Here is a 21,630-nt window from a genome sequence, read left to right on the forward strand (position 1 = left end):
CGTGGGGTGCTGCCCACGGGCTCTCTGCAGCGGCAGCGACCAGGAAGACCTGTGCCGCCCCTTCCGGGAACTTCAGTGCACCAGGGTTCCAGATGGTCTTTGGCTTTTTCCTCTGGCGTCCGAGATGTGTGTGCAGGGAGCAATCACTTCTGGTTTCCCAGGCTTGTCTGCCTCTCTGAAGGTTTAGCTCTCCCTCCCACGGGATTTGGGTGCAGAGAACTGTTTATCCGGTCTGTTTCTTTCAGGTTCCGGCGGTGTCTCAGGCACAGGGGTCCTGCCGCTCCTGGGCCCTTCCCCACGGGAGCCCAGAGGTCTTATACAGTTTCCTCTTGGGCCAGGGATGTGGGCAGGGGTGAGCAGAGTTGGTGGTCTCTTCCGCTCTGCAGCCTCAGGAGTGCCCACCTGACCAGGCGGTTGGGTCTCTCTCTCACAGGGTCTGGGAGCAGAGAGCTGCTGCCGGCCGGGATCCGCGGGTGTGGGACTTCCGGTAAACACAGAACGTGCCCGGTCCTAGAAAAATTCTGCTTTCCTGTGTCCCAAGCTCACCAGGCAGCTTTCTTGCAGCAGAAAATTTGGTCTTACCTGTGGTCCCGAGGCTCAGATTCGCTCGTGGGGTGCTCCCCACGGGCTCTCTGCAGCGGCAGCAACCAGGAAGACCTGTGCCGCCCCTTCCGGGAGCTTCAGTGCACCAGGGTTCCAGATGGTCTTTGGCTTTTTCCTCTGGCGTCCGAGATGTGTGTGCAGGGAGCAGTCACTTCTGGTTTCCCAGGCTTGTCTGCCTCTCTGAAGGTTTAGCTCTCCCTCCCACGGGATTTGGGTGCAGAGAACTGTTTATCCAGTCTGTTTCTTTCAGGTTCCGGCGGTGTCTCAGGGACAGGGGTCCTGCCGCTCCTGGGCCCTCCCCCACGGGAGCCCAGAGGCCTTATACAGTTTCCTCTTGGGCCAGGGATGTGGGCAGGGGTGAGCAGAGTTGGTGGTCTCTTCAGCTCTGCAGCCTCAGGAGTGCCCACCTGACCAGGCGGTTGGGTCTCTCTCTCACCGGGTCTGGGAGCAGAGAGCTGCTGCCATGTGTTGAAGTTCTAATCCCTAGTGTCCTACAGGACCAAATTTTGAGACAGAGTCTTTACAGAGGCAACTAAGATAATGATGACACTAGGGTGGGATCTAATCTTGCATATCTGTTAAGACACACTGAGAAGCCAGTCACTTTCAAGTCATGAAAAAAAAATCCTGTAACATATTTCTTTTCTTGGTCTGATAAATGAACCATCTTTGTTAGTAGCATAATTTTACTTCTACTATCTATAGCCGTGTTTATAAATAAATCTCTGTTTGCCTAGCAAGCGCAAGGCCCTGGGTTCGGTCCCCAGCTCCGAAAAAAAAAAGTAAATAAATCTCTGTTTTATGAGGCACTCAATTTATTTTTGTCATGCCAGCCAAAGAAGTTGCTCCATCAGTTGATCTACTCAAATAGTTAATGAGATGTAATCCAGGCACTCCTGTCATCTCCAGTGGCCATGCATTCTTGTATCTATCCATCTATTTATGTACCCATCCATATAACAGCTATCTGAAATATGCATGCTTCCATCCATTAATGCAACCACACATCTACGCCTGCAACCATCAATCACCAACCAATCCATGTATCCAACCATCTGTGTATTCATCCAACCAAATATGCATCCACCCATCCATGGAATAAACATTTATCCCTTGCATGCAGCCCTCAGCCATCCACCCATCTATGCATTCATTCATTGGAATTGACATCCACCTGTATATCCATGCATCTCTCCATCTATTCATCTAGACATATATCCATGCAAAATAACTTTATCCGATTAGCAGAAAAGACTCATTGCTTCTAGGATTAAACTTATAGAGTGGCTTATTTATACAACCATGGCTAACTGTTATACTGCCTCTATGGAGTTATTTATTTATTTACATTTTTATTTTTATTTTATTAGTTTGCCTACACGTATTATATGTATGAAGGTGGCAGGTTCCCTGCAACTGTAGTTAGAGACATTTCAGAGCTACCTTGTGGGTACTGGGAATTAAATGTGGGTCTTCTGGAAGATCAACCAGTGCTCTTAACTACTGAGCCATCTCTACAGCCCCCTATGGAGTTTTGATTTCTTTTTCTACACATTAATTGCCCACCTTTTCAAATCCTCAAAGGCACAGCTATAACCTTGATGATACCTACCCAAGATCCTCTAAGTGGCAGTTGGGTTGTTTTATAGCATCACACAGCAGCTTCACACCAGCATCTTCTATCTTATTGTATGAAATTTGTAGACTGGTCAGGTTCTGGTTGTTCCTTAAGACTTCAGCCAGGTCCTGGCAGCCACTAGTGGTGATGAGACAATGTCTCAAACTTCAAAAGAAAATTCGCAATACAGTGGTTACTTCTGGATTGGAAGAGGAAGTGTTTCACAAGACTGTGATGCCTGGAATTTCAGACAGCACTGAGCCCCTCAGATAGCATAATATTCTCAGTGACCAATAGACAATGACAAGGGTGTAAGCCAAGCAAACCAAGATATTAATAATGGCCTTGAAGATGAACTGCAATACATTGTAATAAGAATTAAAATAGGGGGGTGAAAAAGGTAGCTCGGAAGTTAAGAGCAGACTTCTGCAGTAGACTCAGGTTTGTTTGCCAGAATCCATTTATGGCAGCTCATAACCACCTATAACTTCAGGACCAGGGGATCTGATTTCCCTTTGCAACCTCCTCATTTATATGCATACAGGAGATGCACTCAGAGGCACACATGTAAAGTGAAGCAAAAAATAATTTTAAAATTAAAAATATTATGTTAGCAGGTCTCCTGTGGTCCAGACACCACACAGACCTGAAGGGACATGCTCAACAGTTCTCCACACCCAAATCCCGTGGGAGGGAGAGCTAAACCTTCAGAGGGGCAGACAGGCCTGGGAAGCCAGAAGAGACTACACTCTGCCCACATTTCTGACTCCAGAGGAAAACACCTAATGCCATCTGGGACCCCAGTGCACGGAGGCTCTGGGAAAAGGTGGTGCAGGCCTTCCTGGTTGCCGCCTTCATTAAGAGCTCAAAAGCAGACGCCACGACGAACAACTTGAGCCACGGGACCACAGATAAGAACAGCTTTTCTGCTCCAAGTGACCTGCCTGGTAGACTCAGGACACAGGTCCACAGGAACAGCTGAAGACCAGTAGACAGGAAAGACTACATGCCCAAAAGCAGAACACTCTGTTCCGATAACTGGCTGAAAGAAAACAGGAAAACAGGTCTACAGCACTCCTGACACACAGGCCTATAGGGCAGTGTAGCCACTGTCAGAAATAGCAGAACAAGGTAACACCAGAGACAACCTGATGGCAAGAGGCAAGCACAGGAACCCAAGCAACAGAAATGAAAACTACATGGCATCATTGGAGCCCAATTCTCCCACCAAAGTAAACACTGAATATACAAACACACCAGAATGGCAAGATCTAGATTTAAAATCACATTTGATCATGATGATGGCGGACTTCAAGAAAGACATAAAGAACTCCCTTAGAGAACATAATAAACATAAATAAACATAAATAAACAAGTAGAAGCCTATAGAGCGGAATCACAAAAATCCCTGAAAGAATTCCAGGAAAACACAATCAAACAGTCGAAGGAATTAAAAATGGAAATAGAAGCAATGAAGAAAGAACACAGGGAAACAACCCTGGATATAGAAAACCAAAGGAAGAGACAAGGAGTCGTAGATACAAGCATCACCAACGGAATACAAGAGATAGAAGAGAGAATCTCAGGAGCAGAAGATTCCATAGAAATCATCGACACAACTGTCAAAGAAAATGTAAAACAGAAAAAACTACTGATCCAAAACATACAGAAAATCCAGGACTCAATGTGAAGATCAAACCTAAGGATAATAGGTATAGAAGAGAGTGAAGACTCCCAGCTCAAAGGACCAGTAAATATCTTCAACAAAATCATAGAAGAAAACTTCCCTAACCTAAAGAAAGAGATGCTCATAAGCATACAAGAAGCCTACAGAACTCCAAATAGATTGGACCAGAAAAGAAACTCCTCCTGTCACATAATAGTCAAAACACCAAATGCACAAAATAAAGAAAGAATATTAAAAACAGTAAGGGAAAAAGGTCAAGTAACATATAAAGGCAGAACTATCAGAATCACACCAGACTTTTCGCCAGAGACTATGAAAGCCAGAAGATCCTGGACAGATGTCATACAGACCCTAAGAGAACACAAATGCCAGCCCAGGTTACTGTATCCTGCAAAACTCTCAATTAACATAGATGAAGAAACCAAGATATTCCATGACAAAGCTAAATTTACACAATATCTTTCTACAAATCCAGCACTACAAAGGATAATAAATGGTGAAGCCCAACATAAGGAGGCAAGCTATACCCTAGAAGAAGCAAGAAACTAATCGTCTTGGCAACAAAACAAAGAGAATGAAAGCACACAAACATAACCTCACATCCAAATATGAATATAACAGGAAGCAATAATCACTATTCCTTAATATCTCTCAACATCAATGGCCTCAACTCCCCAATAAAAAGACAGAGATTAACAAACTGGATACGCAACGAGGACCCTGCATTCTGCTGCCTACAGGAAACACACCTCAGAGACAAAAACAGACACTACCTCAGAGTGAAAGGCTGGAAAACAACTTTCCAAGCAAATGGTCAGAAGAAGCAAGCGGAAGTAGCCATTCTAGTATCAAATAAAATCAATTTTCAACTAAAAGTCATCAAAAAAGATAAGGAGGGACACTTCATAGTCATCAAAGGAAAAATCCACCAAGATGAACTCTCAATCCTGAATATCTATGCTCCAAATACAAGGGCACCTACATACAAACCTTACTAAAGTTCAAAACACACATTGCACCTCACACAATAATAGTAGGAGATTTCAACACCCCACTCTCATCAATGGACAGATCATGGAAACAGAAATTAAACGGAGACTTAGACAGACTAAGAGAAGTTATGAACCAAATGGACTTAACAGGTATTTATAGAACATTCTATCCTAAAGCAAAAGGATATACATTCTTCTCAGCTCCTCATGGTACTTTCTCCAAAATTGACCATATAATTGGTCAAAAAACAGGCCTCAATAGATACAGAAAGATAGAAATAATCCCATGCGCCCTACCAGACCACCACGGGCTAAAGCTGGTCTTCAATAACAATAAGGGAAGAATGCTCACAAATTTGTGGAAGTTGAACAATGCTCTACTCAACGATAACCTGGTCAGGAAGAAAGAAAGAAAGAAAGTAAAGACTTCTTAGAATTTAATGAAAATGAAGGTACAACATACCCAAACTTATGGGACACAATGAAAGCTCTGCTAAGAGGAACATTCATAGCTCTGAGTGCCTCCAGAAAGAAACAGGAGAGAGCATATATCTGCAACTTGACAGCACACCTAAAAGCTCTAGAACAAAAAGTAGCAAATACACCCAGGAGGAGTAGAAGGCAGGAAATAATCAAACTCAGAGCTGAAATCAACCAAGTAGAAACAAAAAGGACCATAGATTGAATCAACAGAACCAATAGTTGGTTCTTTGAGAAAATCAACAAGATAGATAAACCCTTAGCCAGACTAATGAGAGGACACACAGAGTGTGTCCAAATGAACAAAATCAGAAATGAAAAGGGAGACATTACAGAATCAGAGGAAATTAAAAAAATCATCAGATCCTACTACAAAAGCCTATATTCAAAAAAACTTGAAAATCTGCAGGAAATGGACAATTTCCTAGACAGATACCAGGTACTGAAGTTAAATCAGGAACAGATAAACCAGTTAAACAACCCCATAACTCCTAAGGAAATAGAAGCAGTCATTAAAGGTCTCCCAACCAAAAAGAGCCCAGGTCCAGACGGGTTTAGTGCAGAATTCTATCAGACCTTCATAGAAGACCTCATACCAATACTATCCAAACTATTCCACAAAATTGAAACAGATGGAGCACTACCGAATTCCTTCTATGAAGCCACAATTACTCTTATACCTAAACCACACAAAGACCCAACAAAGAAAGAGAACTTCAGACCAATTTCCCTTATGAATATCGATGCAAAAATACTCAATAAAATTCTGGCAAACCAAATCCAAGAGCACATCAAAACAGTCATCCACCATTATCAAGTAGGCTCCATCCCAGGCATGCAGGGATGATTTAATGTATGGAAAACCATCAATGTGATCCATTATATAAACAAGCTGAAAGAACAAAGCCACATGATCATTTCATTAGATGCTGAGAAAGCATTTGACAAAATTCAGCACCCCTTCATGATAAAAGTCCTGGAAAGAATAGGAATTCAAGGTCCATACCTAAACAATGTAAAAGCCATATACAGCAAACCAGTTGCTAACATTAAACTAAATGGAGAGAAACTTGAAGCAATCCCACTAAAATCAGGGACTAGACAAGGCTGCCCACTCTCTCCCTACTCATTCAATATAGTTCTAGAAGTTCTAGCCAGAGCAATCAGAAAACAAAAGATCAAGGGGATACAGATTGGAAAAGAAGAAGTCAATATATCACTATTTGCAGATGATATGATAGTATATTTAAGTGATCCCAAAATTTCCACCAGAGAACTACTAAAGCTGATAAACACCTTCAGCAAAGTGGCTGGGTATAAAATTAACTCAAATAAATCAGTAGCCTTCCTCTACACAAAAGAGAAACAAGCCGAGAAAGAAATTAGGGAAACAACACCCTTCATAATACTCCCAAATAATATAAAACACCTCAGTGTGTCTTTAACCAAGCAAGTGAAAGATCTGTATGATAAGAACTTCAAGCCTCTGAAGAACGAAATTGAAGATGATCTCAGATTTTGGAAAGATCTCCCTCTCATGGATTGGCAGGATTAATATAGTAAAAATGGCCATTTTACCAAAAGCGATCTACAGATTCAATACAATCCCCATCAAAATACCAATCCAGTTCTTCAGAGACTTAGACAGAACAATTTGCAAATTCATCTGGAATAACAAAAAACCCAGGATAGCTAAAACTATCCTCAACAATAAAAGGCCTTCAGGGGGAATCACTTTTCCTGAACTCAAGCAGTATTACAGAGCAATAGTGATAAAAACTGCATGGTATTGGTACAGAGACAGACAGATAGACCAGTGGAATAGAATTGAAGACCCAGAAATGAACCCACACATCTATGGTCACTTGATTTTTGACAAAGGATCCAAAACCGTCCAATGGAAAAAAGATAGCTTTTCAGCAAATGGTGCTGGTTCTACTGGAGGTCAGTATGTAGAAGAATGCAGATAGATCAATGCTATCACTGTGTTCAAAGCTTAAGTCCAAGTGGATCAAGGACCTCCACATCAAACCAGATACACTCAAACTAATAGAAGAAAAAGTGGGGAAGCATCTCGAACACATGGGCACTTGAGAAAATTTCCTGAACAAAACACCAATGGCTTATGCTCTGAGATCAAGAATCGACAAATAGGATCTCATAATACTGCAAAGCCTCTGTAAGGCAAAGCACACTGTTGTTAGGACAAAATGACAACCAACAGATTGGGGAAAGATCTTTACCAATCCTACAACAGATAGAGGGCTTATATCCAAAATATACAAAGAACTCAAGAAGTTATACCACAGGGAGACAAATAACCCTATTAAAAAATGGAGTTCAGAGCTAAACAAAGAATTCACAGCTGAGGAATGCCAAATGGCTGAGAAACACCTAAAGAAATGTTCAACATCTTTAGTCATAAGGGAAATGCGAATCAAAACAACCCTGAGATTTCACCTCATACCTGTGAGAATGGTTAAGATCTAAAATTCAGTTGACAGCAAATGCTGGTGAGAATGTCGAGAAAGAGGAACACTCCTCCATTGTTGGTGGGATTGTAGACTGGTACAACCATTCTGGAAATCAGTCTGGATGTTCCTCAGAAAATTGGACATTGAACTATCTGAGGACTCAGCTATACCTCTCTTGGGCATATACCCAAAAGATGCCCCCAACGTATAATAAAGACACATGCTCCACTATGTTCATAGCAGCCTTATTTATAATAGCCAGAAGCTGGAAAGAACCCAGATGCCCTTCAACAGAGGAATGGATACAGAAAATGTGGAACATCTACACAATGGAATATTAATCAGCTATCAAAAACAATGACTATGTGAAATTCATTGGCAAATGGATGGGACTGGAAAATATCATCCTGAGTTAGGTAACCCAATCACAGAAAGACACACATGGTATGAACTCATTGATAAGTGGCTATTAGCCCAAATGCTTGAATTATCTTAGATGCAGAGAACACATGAAACTCAAGAAGGATGGCCAAAATTCGAATGCTTCACTCTTTCTTTCAAAGGGGAACAAGAATACTCTTGGCAGGGAATAGGGAGGAAAAGTTTTGAACAGAGGCAGAAGAACACCCATTCAGAGCCTGCCCCACATGTGGCCCATACATATATAGCCACCCAATTCGATAAGATGGATGAAGCAAAGAAGTGCAGGTCGACAGGAACCGGATGTAGATCTCTCCTGAGAGACACACCGAGAATACAGCAAATTCGTAGCCAAATGCCAGTAGCAAACAACCGAACCGAGAACGGGACCCTTGTTGAAGGAATCAGAGAAAGGAGTGTAAGAGCTTGAAGGGGCTATAGACCCCATATGAACAACAATGCCAACCAACCAGAGCTTCGAGAGACTAAGCCACTACCCAAAGATTATACATGCACTCACCGTGGGCTGTAATCTCATAGGTAGCAATGAATAGCCTGGTACGAGCACCAGTGGAAAGGGAAGCCCTTGGTCCTGCCAAGACTGAACCCCCAGTGAACATGATTGTCGGGGGGAGGGTGGTAATGTGGGGAGGATGTGAAGGTGAACACCCATTTAGAAGGGGAGGTGAAATTGTTAGGGGAATGTTGGCCCGGAAACTCGGAAGGGAATAATAATCACAATGTAAATAAGAAATACTCAAGTTAATAAAGATAGAAAAAATATTATGTTACATAATACTTTTGAACAATGACTGATTATTGGAAACTCGTATGAAAATATAGTTAGTCTCTATGGCTAACCCCAAATATTGATAAGTCAGGGGTAGGAGTTGCTACCATAGAGCTTTAAAGATTCATATTTTATATTAAGGGAAGAAAGATGACATGGTGTCACTGCCTTTGCTACCCACAAGAATAGTTGCTGACTGGGCATACTTGTTAAAATAGCATATTTTTTATCATCTTTTATCCACTTGCATTATATGATGAGCCTATCTGATGAGCCCATTCTGTTTCTGATTTCTGAAATTTCAGTGTCTTACACGTCTCTCAAATGTACATAGGTGCCTACAAAGGACAAGAGAGTTGGTCAGGTTTCTCAGAGCTGGAGTTACAGAAGGTACTGAGTCTTGTACTTCAGTGCTGGGAACCAAGCAAATTCCACTCAATTGAACCAAGTGCTATATACTGATAATCCAACTTTCCAGCTCTCAAACAACTCTTTAATCTGTGAAAATATTTTGAGTGTAGTTTTCCACTTCATATTATTGACATGTTTGTATTTCTGGGTGTTTGAAAGTACCATATGCTTTTCACTCTTTTTTTTTTGATGTATGCTCTCATTGTAGTTTAGTTTGGCCAAATCAACCAATCACCTAAAACTAAAAAAAACAAAAAAACAAAAACAAAAAACAAAACAACAACAACAACAAAAAAAACCAAACCCCATAATCCTGTGCCTACCTTAGAGTATGGATGATATACTTAATGACACTAAATTGGATAAAACTTGATTTTCCTTTCCCAACGTATTTTAAAATACAAATGCAGTAATTTTAGAGACATTATGGGCTTTATAGTTTTAAACTACTTTTTCTTCATTCTTTATAGTGGGGGAACCTAGGTACTTTGAATATTTTTTAAAATATATTCTATATTTTACCTTCTGTGGGTTTTCAATTATAAAATAGCCAAAGCCATTGTTAGAGGAAAAAGTAAGTTCTACTTTGTGTTTTCATTTTGTTCCCTACCCCCTTTCTAGAGAAGACAAAAATGTGCCTCTGAGATTTCATAACAGATTAAGTAACAGTGTTCTACCAAGACTTACATATCTGGATTTCTCACCAAAAGCCATTTGATCATGGAATACTAATCCACTTGGCATCACCAAATCACCACACTAAATTACTCAAATACTTCTTGATTTTATAATTTGAAAACAAGAGGTCTGCCGTTTCTCTTACCTTTACTGTTACACTGCTGTTTGTTTTTCCATGGTAGAATTTTCAGGCACAATAACTAATTTATACACACATTTTTGAGTCTTCTCTTTCATGCCTTCCTCTTCCTTTGGACATGACATGTTTCCTACAGGCTCCCGTGTTTAAAAACTTAATTCCCAGATGGGGACACTGATTTGATAAGTTGTGGGACCTATGAAATATTGTGGTCTAACAGTGAGTTGTGGGCTTAAAGATTATATCCTAGACCCTGACTTTGATTCCATACTTAGCTTCCTGATCCACAAAAATGTGAAGAACTTTAAAGCACACTCCTACTACTATGAGGCCACTCTATCATGCTTTTTTCTCCACCAGGAGAGATCAGACCATTCCACACCATGACTTCAATGAATCTTGACTCACTTAAGTTGCTTCTGTCAGATATTTTAAAATCACAGTGAGTACAAAAAAATCACTAAAGACTCTTCTATGTAAAATTTGGGGTCCAGTTTTTCGTCTGATGATACCTACTCATCTTCTAGCACCTACTCCAAATATATTAGTCATCCCTTAGACTCAAGCCATAAGTTTTTCTTTATCTTAGTACTTTGTGTCTATATTCAGAATGGCTGCCTACCATATATCAGCGCCATGCATAATACAGAGGTCAAGGCAGATATATATCTGTCCCCAGAAAAGAATCTTCAGGCATATACATTAAATATTCCTTAAGAGGTCCTCCAAGGCCAAGCTCAAAGAAACCTACCATAGTGACTTGAGGACACTGTTTGGGAGAGCCAGAGCCCTACAGAGAACCTTCAGTCCTTCATCCTTCAGATCATTGGAGCTGATATCAAGATGGTTCAGAGTTTTGTTCTGCCTAATACCATCAGAAAGGTAGTCCCAACATTGGTCACTGAGGGAACACTTGGCCAAACTGTGGGGAGAGAAAGGGTGTATGAAGGGGGAAAATATAACATTTACACATAAAACAGTAATTATTCAAGCAAGAGGAGGAACTTCTGGCTTATCCAAACACATCTCTCTTCATTTGTTCTGACTTACATTGGATCTAGCATTGAAACTGAATAAACTGATGGACAATGGTTATGTATTGAAGACCTTAACTGATGCTAACCTAAATCCTTTTATTAACAACACCTCCATTACTGGCTCTAATGAACCTTCTTAAAGCAACATGATTATTTTATTATGGCATCCACATCCCTTTTGTCTTGTGTAATGAACAGTATGAAAAATATATTTTGAAAAAATATATGGTTTAGTTTCACATTTCTGTTGATATTATAGAATATCTTTACAAAAATCAGTTTTGGGAAGACAGGCTCCAATTTAGTTCTGTATTCCAGATTGCACTCTCTCATTGTATGAAGCGAAGAAGACAGAAACTTTGAGCAGCTGGCCACATCACATCTAGAGTTAAGGATACAGAGAATTCATACATATGTAATTAATTTTCACTCACAAATAATCCAAGGCTCAAATCCAGGGTCATGGTGCCGCCTACTGTGACCCCAGTCTTCACAGAACTATTAGCAATATGAAGACAATCGCTCACTGCCATGCTCATGGGTCCTCCAGATCTAGAGACTTGAGACTCGCTTCTCAGGTGATCCTATATTTCCCCAGGATGACCGCTAACACTGACCATCATAATATGGAATATATAGGAATACGTGATATGAAAAATCACAATCACTGTCACCATCCAAAACACCAAACCTCTCTCCTGAATTCTAAAGTTCTTAATTTTCTTCCTTGTTAGCCTACTCATTTATTCCACCTACAATTACAAGAACAACACATTAAGTATGAAATAAGGTCAAGGAGTTAAAGGTATGGACTCTGTGAGTGTCCCAGTTGAGAGCCATACTGTATGCCAAAAACAAGTTATAGAAACAGGTCTGTGTGTCTGCTACAGGGATTTTAATTAAGTCGAAAGCTGTTGAAATTTAGTACATTAATCTCTTGGTATCTATGGGTAGCAAGGTTGAATATGGATGTGGGTTAGGATCACTGTGAATGCAAAAACTCTGTAGGTATTCAAGAGCTGTATGTACAGAGGTTTGGCATGTGTTCAATCTGTCATTATTCTCCCATATACTAGTTCCAACATCCTCCAGTCTTCTTATAATATACAATACAATTTAAACACCAACTATCTGTTGTCTTATGTTGACTAGGGAATAGCAAGAAAAAGAATCTACAAATATTAAGTTCATAACCAAATAAAAATATTAATAATGATTATTGTATGGATGTGTATATATGATGTATGCAAGGTACATACCAGTGTGTGTATGTAGAGGTCAGAGAACAGCTTTGTGGAATCGGTTTTCTTCTTCCATTTTTGCATGGTCGTTTTTGAAGTTTGAACTCGAACTGGAAATCCTCCTGTCTCAGACTCCTACACAGTTGTAACTACAGGTATGTGCAACCAAACCTCGTGTATATCTGAGTAACTGCATGTTTTAAAGATTTTATTTTTAATTATGTGTATTTGTTTATGCTATGTGCGGGTCTTTCCTTATGAGGAAGGGTGCCTGTGCAGCTTATTTGATTCCATAGACCTAGAGGAACTTAACAGTGGTTCTTAAGTTTCTTGACAGGAGTGCAAGGAAACAAATGAGTCTTCTGGAAGAGCAATGTGAGTGTGTTCTTCATCACTGAGCTATCTTTCTGGTCCCATGTCATTGTCTATGTTTCTTAGGGTTTTACTTTGAAGCTTATGCTATGAGACATATCAATGGGTGCTATTATAACTAGTTAAGATGTCTGTGTGGTGTCACAGACTGTCGTGGTCCACGGACAGGATTCCTACACATTATCTTGCTCCAGTCAGCAGGTAAACACAGAATGCTATGACAATTCAAGGAAAGGAAGAATGCAGACCCACCCAAGCACCCTTTGGCAGCATTCTAATCCCAACGAAAGAGAGACTAGGTAACTGTACTAGCCCCTTATGGATGCAAACAATACTCTCACATCACCCCTATCAAGATTCACAGCTAGATTTCCTCCACACAAGCACCCCTTTCCAACAGGAAATGCTCTGCCCTTTACTGTTTTGGAATAAATAGTCCAGTCTGCTGAGATTAGGCTCTATTTTTTTCTACCCCTTGTCTCTCTATGTTTCCTTGGAAATCTAACAATCAATGTGTATGCTGCATTGTGCTTCTGTGTCTGGAAGCTGATGCTGATGCTGATGCTGATGCTGATGCTGATGCTGATGCTGATGCTGGTGTCTACCTCAGTTGCTCTCTGCCTTATTAACACTAGGACTCAGCTCTCTGCTCCCAAACCCCGTGGGAGAGAGACCTCACCACCTGATCAGGTGGGCACTCCCGAGGCTGCAGAGCGGAGAAGACCACCAACACTGCCCACCCCTGCCCACATCCCTGGCCCAAGAGGCAACTGTATAAGGCCTCTGGGTTCCCGTAGGGGAGGGCCCAGGAGCGGCAGGACCCCTGCACCTGAGACACCGCCGGAACCTGAAGGAAACAGACTGGATAAACAGTTCTCTGCACCCAAATCCCGTGGGAGGGAGAGCTAAACCTTCAGAGAGGCAGACAAGCCTGGGAAACCAGAAGAGACTGCACTCTGTGCACATCCAGACGCCAGAGGAAAACAGCAAACGACATCTGGAACCCTGGTGCACGGAGGCTCCCGGAAAGAGCGGCGCAGATCTTCCCGGTTGCTGCCGCCGCGGAGAGGACTTAGGCAGTACCCCACGAGCAAACTTGAGCCTTGGAACCGCAGGTAGGACCAACTTTTCCCCTGCAAGAAACCTGCCTGGTGAACTCAGGACACACAGAGGCAAAATTCCTCTAGGACCGGGCACTTCCTGTGTTTACCGGAAGTCCCACACCCGCGGATCCCGGCCCGCAGCAGCTCTCTGCTCCCAAACCCCGTGGGAGAGAGACCTCACTGCCTGATCAGGTGGGCACTCCTGAGGCTGCAGAGCGGAGGAGACCACCAACACTGCCCACATCCCTGGCCCAAGAGGCAACTGTATAAGGCCTCTGGGTTCCCGTAGGGGAGGGCCCAGGAGCGGCAGGATCCCTGCGCCTGAGACACCGCCAGAACCTGAAGGAAACAGACCGGATAAACAGTTCTCTGCACCCAAATCCCGTGGGAGGGAGAGCTAAACCTTCAGAGAGGCAGACACGCCTGGGAAACCAGAAGAGACTGCACTCTGTGCACATCCAGACACCAGAGGAAAACACCAAACGTCATCTGGAACCCTGGTGCACGGAGGCTCCCGGAAGGAGCAGCGCAGATCTTCCCAGTTGCTGCCGCCGCGGAGAGGACTTAGGCAGTACCGCATGAGCAAACTTGAGCCTTGGAACCACAGGTAGGACCAACTTTTCCCCTGCAAGAAACCTGCCTGGTGAACTCAAGACACAGGCCCACAGGAACAGCTGAAGACCTGTAGAGAGGAAAAACTACACGCCCGAAAGCAGAACACTCTGTCCCCATAACTGGCTGAAAGAAAACAGGAAAACAGGTCTACAGCACTCCTGACACACAGGCTTATAGGACAGTCTAGCCACGGTCAGAAATAGCAGAACAAAGTAACACTAGAGATAATCTGATGGCGAGAGGCAAGCGCAGGAACCCAAGCAACAGAAACCAAGACTACATGGCATCATCGGAGCCCAATTCTCCCACCAAAGCAAACACGGAATATCCAAACACACCAGAAAAGCAAGATCTAGTTTCAAAATCATATTTGATCATGATGCTGGAGGACTTCAAGAAAGACATAAAGAACTCCCTTAGAGAACAAGTAGAAGCCTACAGAGAGGAATCGCAAAAATCCCTGAAAGAATTCCAGGAAAACACAATCAAACAGTTGAAGGAATTAAAAATGGAAATAGAAGCAATCAAGAAAGAACACATGGAAACAACCCTGGACATAGAAAATCGAAAGAAAAGACAAGGAGCTGTAGATACAAGCTTCACCAACAGAATACAAGAGATGGAAGAGAGAATCTCGGGAGCAGAAGATTCCATAGAAATCATTGACTCAACTGTCAAAGATAATGTAAAGCGGAAAAAGCTACTGGTCCAAAACATACAGGAAATCCAGGACTCAATGAGAAGATCAAACCTAAGGATAATAGGTATAGAAGAGAGTGAAGACTCCCAGCTCAAAGGACCAGTAAATATCTTCAACAAAATCATAGAAGAAAACTTCCCTAACCTAAAAAAAGAGATACCCATAGGCATACAAGAAGCCTACAGAACTCCAAATAGATTGGACCAGAAAAGAAACACCTCCCGTCACATAATTGTCAAAACACCAAACGCACAAAATAAAGAAAGAATATTAAAAGCAGTAAGGGAAAAAGGTCAAGTAACATATAAAGGCAGACCTATCAGAATCACACCAGACTTTTCGCCAGAAACTATGAAGGCCAGAAGATCCTGGACAGATGTCATACAGACCCTAAGAGAACACAAATGCCAGCCCAGGTTACTGTATCCTGCAAAACTCTCAATTAACATAGATGGAGAAACCAAGATATTCCATGACAAAACCAAATTTACACAATATCTTTCTACAAATCCAGCACTACAAAGGATAATAAAGGGTAAAGCCCAACATAAGGAGGCAAGCTATACCCTAGAAGAAGCAAGAAACTAATCGTCTTGGCAACAAAACAAAGAGAATGAAAGCACACAAACATAACCTCACATCCAAATATGAATATAACAGGAAGCAATAATCACTATTCCTTAATATCTCTCAACATCAATGGCCTCAACTCCCCAATAAAAAGACAGAGATTAACAAACTGGATACGCAATGAGGACCCTGCATTCTGCTGCCTACAGGAAACACACCTCAGAGACAAAGACAGACACTACCTCAGAGTGAAAGGCTGGAAAACAACTTTCCAAGCAAAGGGTCAGAAGAAGCAAGCTGGAGTAGCCATTCTAATATCAAATAAAATCAATTTTCAATTAAAAGTCATCAAAAAAGATAAGGAAGGACACTTCATATTCATCAAAGGAAAAATCCACCAAGATGAACTCTCAATCCTCATCTTCGATTGGTTTATATACAAGTGTGCAATTTCTAGGCTTGAAAGTAAAATGATGCTATCTGGTGCTGGATAGAGGAGCCTTATTTTTTATTATGGCAGCTTGCTATTTTTGTAACATGGTGATTTGGTTGAACACAATAAAGTACAGTAGTAACTGATCTCCCCCTCTTCCTGGATGAGTGAGGAGATGATTAAATGTTGATGTCAGCATCCATGAGCATATTCAGATGAGCTTCTGCTTCTGTTGAAAAGGATGCTGTGTTTGATTGTGGTCCGAAGCTTTGAAGCACTACTTGGCATCTCCTTCCTTGGAGGTCTCACTGTTTAAACATAACAGATTTGCTAGCTTGTTGGTAAGGTGAGGTCCAGCTTGTCTCCACTAGGTCATCTTCATGTGAATCCGGTGGTTATACGGTTTTGTTCTAGGGATATTTCATTTTTTTTAATAACGGTTTTAGCTGACATTCATGGAGAGAATGAATCCTTAGAAGTGTGCCACTAGTGAAAGGAAATCCTGTCTAGAGTATGTTTCTTTACAAAGCTGTGTCACACCATCCTTTGGGCCCTCTGCTGGAAAAGTAGAATCAAGTCTCAAATAATGCCTTTTAAATTGTATCCTCTAGTATTATAGATGTAGGACAGTACTGTATCATACCTCTGTGGATGTAAAATAGCTTGTACCTGCTTTATGATACGTAGTAGTGACCGTGCTTTATCAGAGCTGTTTTTAATGATGTTGCTCAGAATGTTTTCTTTCCAGATGATGATTGAGAAGCTAATTTAAAAAAAAATGGTGCCAGGTACCACAAGAGTAACAGAACTGTGCTGTTTTCTCGGGTTTTGTTTTTTTACTTTTTTTTTTTTTAATGGAGTGTGCTGGATGTCTCTACAGTTTTGTTCAGATGACTGCAGAACCTGGAAAAGCTGTTGCTGCTGTTGATGCATAACACACTGCTATTATTGGTCTTTTTATATAAATATAAATATATATATACAGATATATAATTTGAATTTTTTGAAACTTTACCTGTGCTGTCAACTTTCGAAAAAAGTATCCCCGTTTACTGTGTTGAGTTGGCACTGTACAGAAATTAACAGCCATATTGGTCTAGAAATGTTGAACTTAAGTTTTTTCCATTTGTACAGGGGTAACACACTGTATTAAATATGTAAGGTCTTATATACGTGGGTTTGATTACAAAAACTAATAAAGTATTCTCTAAATTAAAAAAAATAGCATATAAAAAAATAGAAGTAAGTGTGGACACTTACAATTGCCCTCAAGATGAAAAATTCCTCAGCACATATTTACCAAACTATGCATGGAGACACTTGTTAAAGCTGGAAAACAGTGAAGGAAAGCTATTGTGTACACAAGGTCGGTGACTCAACAGTAATGATATCAATTGTTCTGAAATCGATCTGCAAATTTTATCCCCAATAAAATCTAGTTAACACACACACACACACACACACACACACAAAAAAAAAAAGACTAGGACTCACCAATAAGACTAATCCTTGTGTTCTAGGACTCACCTATCTTCATTTCTCAGCTCTGCTATTACAGACGTCATTTACTGCTGATATCAGCATAGAAAGCACTCCTACCCACAGATCCATTTCCCCAGACACACAGTGGAGAGATTTTAGTAAACAGAGTCCATGTTCAAACTATTTCCACAGTCTCTATAGTGCATCACATCACCCAAGGCCACTTACACTAAGTGCTCCAGAATGCAGTCTGGGTGGCACAAAGATTTGCACAGTGAGGATATCCCTTTTCCTAAGATATTGGATGACAAATTAAGTTGCTTTAAAGTCTTGCTGCTCATCAGGATAGAGGCAAACATCTTGCAGTCATCAGGTGAAAGGTTACAGGCTGCTACCCTGTAGGAAAAGGATAACATCATATGCTTCTCTGTGTTTATGACATTTTATTTTGCTATCCCCATGAAGCTGTGGGACTTCTCAGAACTTGACATTATTTACTTTTTAAAAAATTATTTGTAATTTGTATAAGACTATGCCCGCATGTATATATGTGTATGAAATGTATGTCTTTTGCCTATAGAGTGCAGGAGGTGGTTGCCATATCCCCTAGAACTAGAATTATAGGTAGATAAAAGCTGTATGATTGTACGGTGTGAGTGCTGGAACAGCACTTAAACCTAGATTCACTCCATGAAAACCAAATGCCCATAATCCTCTGAGCAATGTTTCTAGTCCAGTTTATAATCGACATGTATTTATTGGTGTGTGTGTGTGTGTGTGTGTGTGTGTGTGTGTGTGTGTGTGATGCACTTGAGTTACCAGATGTAATAAAAGCTATATTTATAAATTGTGCTGTTGAAATTGAATGCCGCTGTCTCCTCTTGATCTTTAATAAGAAGTGGGGTGAGTAGCCACACCCACGATAAAATCACTATTCTTGAGAATGGCTCGAAGTTAAGCCAGTACCAACTAAAGTTACTATTGTTTATACCACAACATAACAACAACATAATAATGGTATACACCATGAAAGAGAGTGCTGGAGGGAACATATGAGTAGAAAGAAATCTCTATTCTGCCTGGTTCTCTCAATGGGGGAACTCCACCAGGGCTATGTCAAGTCCTTTCCACTCATTTTGGATGGATGAGCCAAAGCACCCCTCTTCCTCATGTTATTGCAGACATTATCCATCTGCTGTCTTTTCTCTTCTTTAACATTGGGTTGCAAATGGACACCCTGCTCATTCTCCCAGGACATGATATTAGGATTTGCCTCTGATTAGTTCAGTGAGGTTTCTTCAGTCAGTTTCTTCTGGATGTTTGTAGGTTCTTATATGATGTCACCTTTAGTTTTCTTGCACACTGAGCTATCCTAGTCTCCACTGCTGATGTGTGACTTGCTATTTACTTATTTAGTTAGTTATTAGTTTTCTTGCTCAATAAACTCAATCATTCAAAATCAATGCACCATTATCTGAAAACCATACAGATTAACAGTACCTAGGGCAGAAAATTAGGATAAAGTATATACATCAAGTACTGTAGTCCTTCATATTAATTCCCATTCAGCTTTTCTGTCACTAGCTGCAGACCAGGAACCACTCTCCTTGCCTCTAATACCACAGTCCTGGCCATTTTAAACATTGTATGTGAACCACATGACATCCTTTGAATCAAATTCGTGCTGCCAACAATATTTGAGATCCATTTAGATATGATCAATAGCCACATGTTTTTCAGCTAGTTTACTATCAGTCATAATTACAACTTTCTGGTATGAACACCTGCAATGAATGGTTCAGATTAGCCCCCATCTTTCAGCAAATGGACTCATGCAACCATAGACAGTACTCACTCACAGACAGTACACTTAGCAGTTCTGAGTTCTAAGGTACATTGGGAGCCATGAAATCTGAAGCAAAGTAATGATTTCCAAAGTAAATATACCCACTTAGAAATTAACCTTCACATTCCATAATCAGTTAAATTTAAGAAAAAAATAAATTAGACTTACACAATTTTTGTTTCACATGTGTTTTGCCTGTGTATTTCTGTGTATCATACAAATACCTAATGCCTACACGTGACAGAAGATAGAAGATTCTGTGAAACTCGAGTTACAGTTGGTTGTGAACCACCATGCTGGGTATGAATATTGAACTCTGGACCTCTGAAAGGGCAACAGTAGCTCATAACAACACAGTATTTTACATTATTATCCATTGCATTCATTTATTTATTTACATTTTGTATGTATGCACTATTACATATGCTATAGCATACAAAAGACAATGTGGAGAATGTGTGGCAAAAGAGAACAACTTGTGGAAGTTGATTCTTTCCTTTCTACATGTGGGTCCCGGGGGTAGAACTTGGGTCGTGGGATTGGCAGCAAATGCCTTAATCCACTGAACCACCTCATTGACTAGCTATGATCAGGTTTTAAAGTAAGGAAGTCTACACATGAATAGAAAAATAGGACACAAGTGAACAAATTAAAAACTAGTTCTGTGATGATTTTTGTCACCTCCACACAATCTATAGTCACCTAGAAAGGGAATCTCAATGAGTGGTTCTCTAGAAAAGGTTGGCCTGTAGACATGTTTATGGGCAATGTCTTAATGAAGTTAACTGAGATGGTAAGACTCAGCCACTGTGGGGGGGGGCACCTTTCCTCAGGAAGCAGGATCCTGACCTGTATAGGAGTGAAGAAAGTGAGTTGATCACTAGCATGTGTGCATTAATCCATTGCTCTATGCTCTTGATAGTGCATGTGATGTGACTGTGCATCCAGGTTTTGCTACCTTGATTTTCCATAGCGATGGCTCATAAGTTGAACTTTTGAGTCCAGTAAACATTTTTTTCTACCATTTCTTAGGTTAGAGGATTTTTAAATCACAGGAAATGGATCAAAATTAAGATGCCTTCTTTGAGGGGAGTCAGTGAGATAATAGACCACACAGACTTACTCCAGTTTTTCTATGTTGCATTCTGCCTGGTTCAAGACATCACACAACAGTTTCACATCACTGTGGGAGAGGAATGTGAGGTTGAGGTTCAAGTGCTGTAAATTGCAATTCTGAATCAACTCAAAGAACAGGTACTTTTCACATAAGAAGAACACATTATTTTCCCTGCAAAATAAAGAGTGGGATCAATCAATTTCCACCCAGCCTGAGCTGTCATCTTCGGCAAGATTCTATATCCTGCAGTAACAACATAAGTAATTTTAGAACCCCATGACACAGCTCACTGTTTCTCAAACTGGGAGATTTTTCCCTTCTATGTGGAACTTGTGTGGAAATGTGTGAAAGCAAGGTTGGCTATTATATGAGGAAGCTACTAGCATCTAAAGAGCAGAGCCCCCTTCCCCCAACACACACACACACACACACACACACACACACACACACACACACACTATCTCATCATCCTATAATTTATGGGACACCCCTCAATGAATAAGGATCAGCAACAGACATTAGAAGTTGAAAGACAGTGAGATTCTATTTTAGACTGAACAAGCCTTCATTTATTCAGTTAGCTAGGAGATGGTGGGTAGGCTAGTCTGTTACTTCTGTTATACGACTAAATCAAATATACCTCTAACTTACACAAGTACTTTAAGGGTGTCATTGCAGTACTTCAAACTATTATACAAGACTGAGAATGCTGGTTCATTGAGATTAGTGTCTTTTATTTGGAGTTCCTGGATGTCCTTACTGTTTATGAGCACAGAGCAAATATGACGCCAACAGGTTAGAAGATTTTCCCTGTAAAAGAGG

At 40.9% G+C, this 21,630-nt stretch overlaps 1 protein-coding gene across 1 annotated transcript in view; it reads right to left on the minus strand.

The window, feature by feature from the left end:
* The window catches only part of Nlrp4a (NLR family, pyrin domain containing 4A), an 87,013-nt gene that overhangs the window by 15,951 nt on the left and 49,432 nt on the right, over positions 1 to 21,630 (minus strand). Inside the window, exons 4-8 of the mRNA NM_001106220.2 lie at positions 21,460 to 21,618; positions 20,815 to 20,979; positions 18,074 to 18,241; positions 11,044 to 11,214; positions 2,216 to 2,386 (exon numbers count right to left, since the gene is read on the minus strand). Coding sequence (NP_001099690.1) covers positions 2,216 to 2,386; positions 11,044 to 11,214; positions 18,074 to 18,241; positions 20,815 to 20,979; positions 21,460 to 21,618 — 834 coding nt within the window. The remainder of the gene's footprint in view (positions 1 to 2,215; positions 2,387 to 11,043; positions 11,215 to 18,073; positions 18,242 to 20,814; positions 20,980 to 21,459; positions 21,619 to 21,630) is intronic.

The sequence above is a fragment of the Rattus norvegicus genome, chromosome 1 (genome assembly GCF_021556685.1).
Source record: "Rattus norvegicus strain SHRSP/BbbUtx chromosome 1, alternate assembly SHRSP_T2T, whole genome shotgun sequence".
In the NCBI taxonomy this organism is placed as follows: Eukaryota; Metazoa; Chordata; class Mammalia; order Rodentia; family Muridae; genus Rattus; species Rattus norvegicus.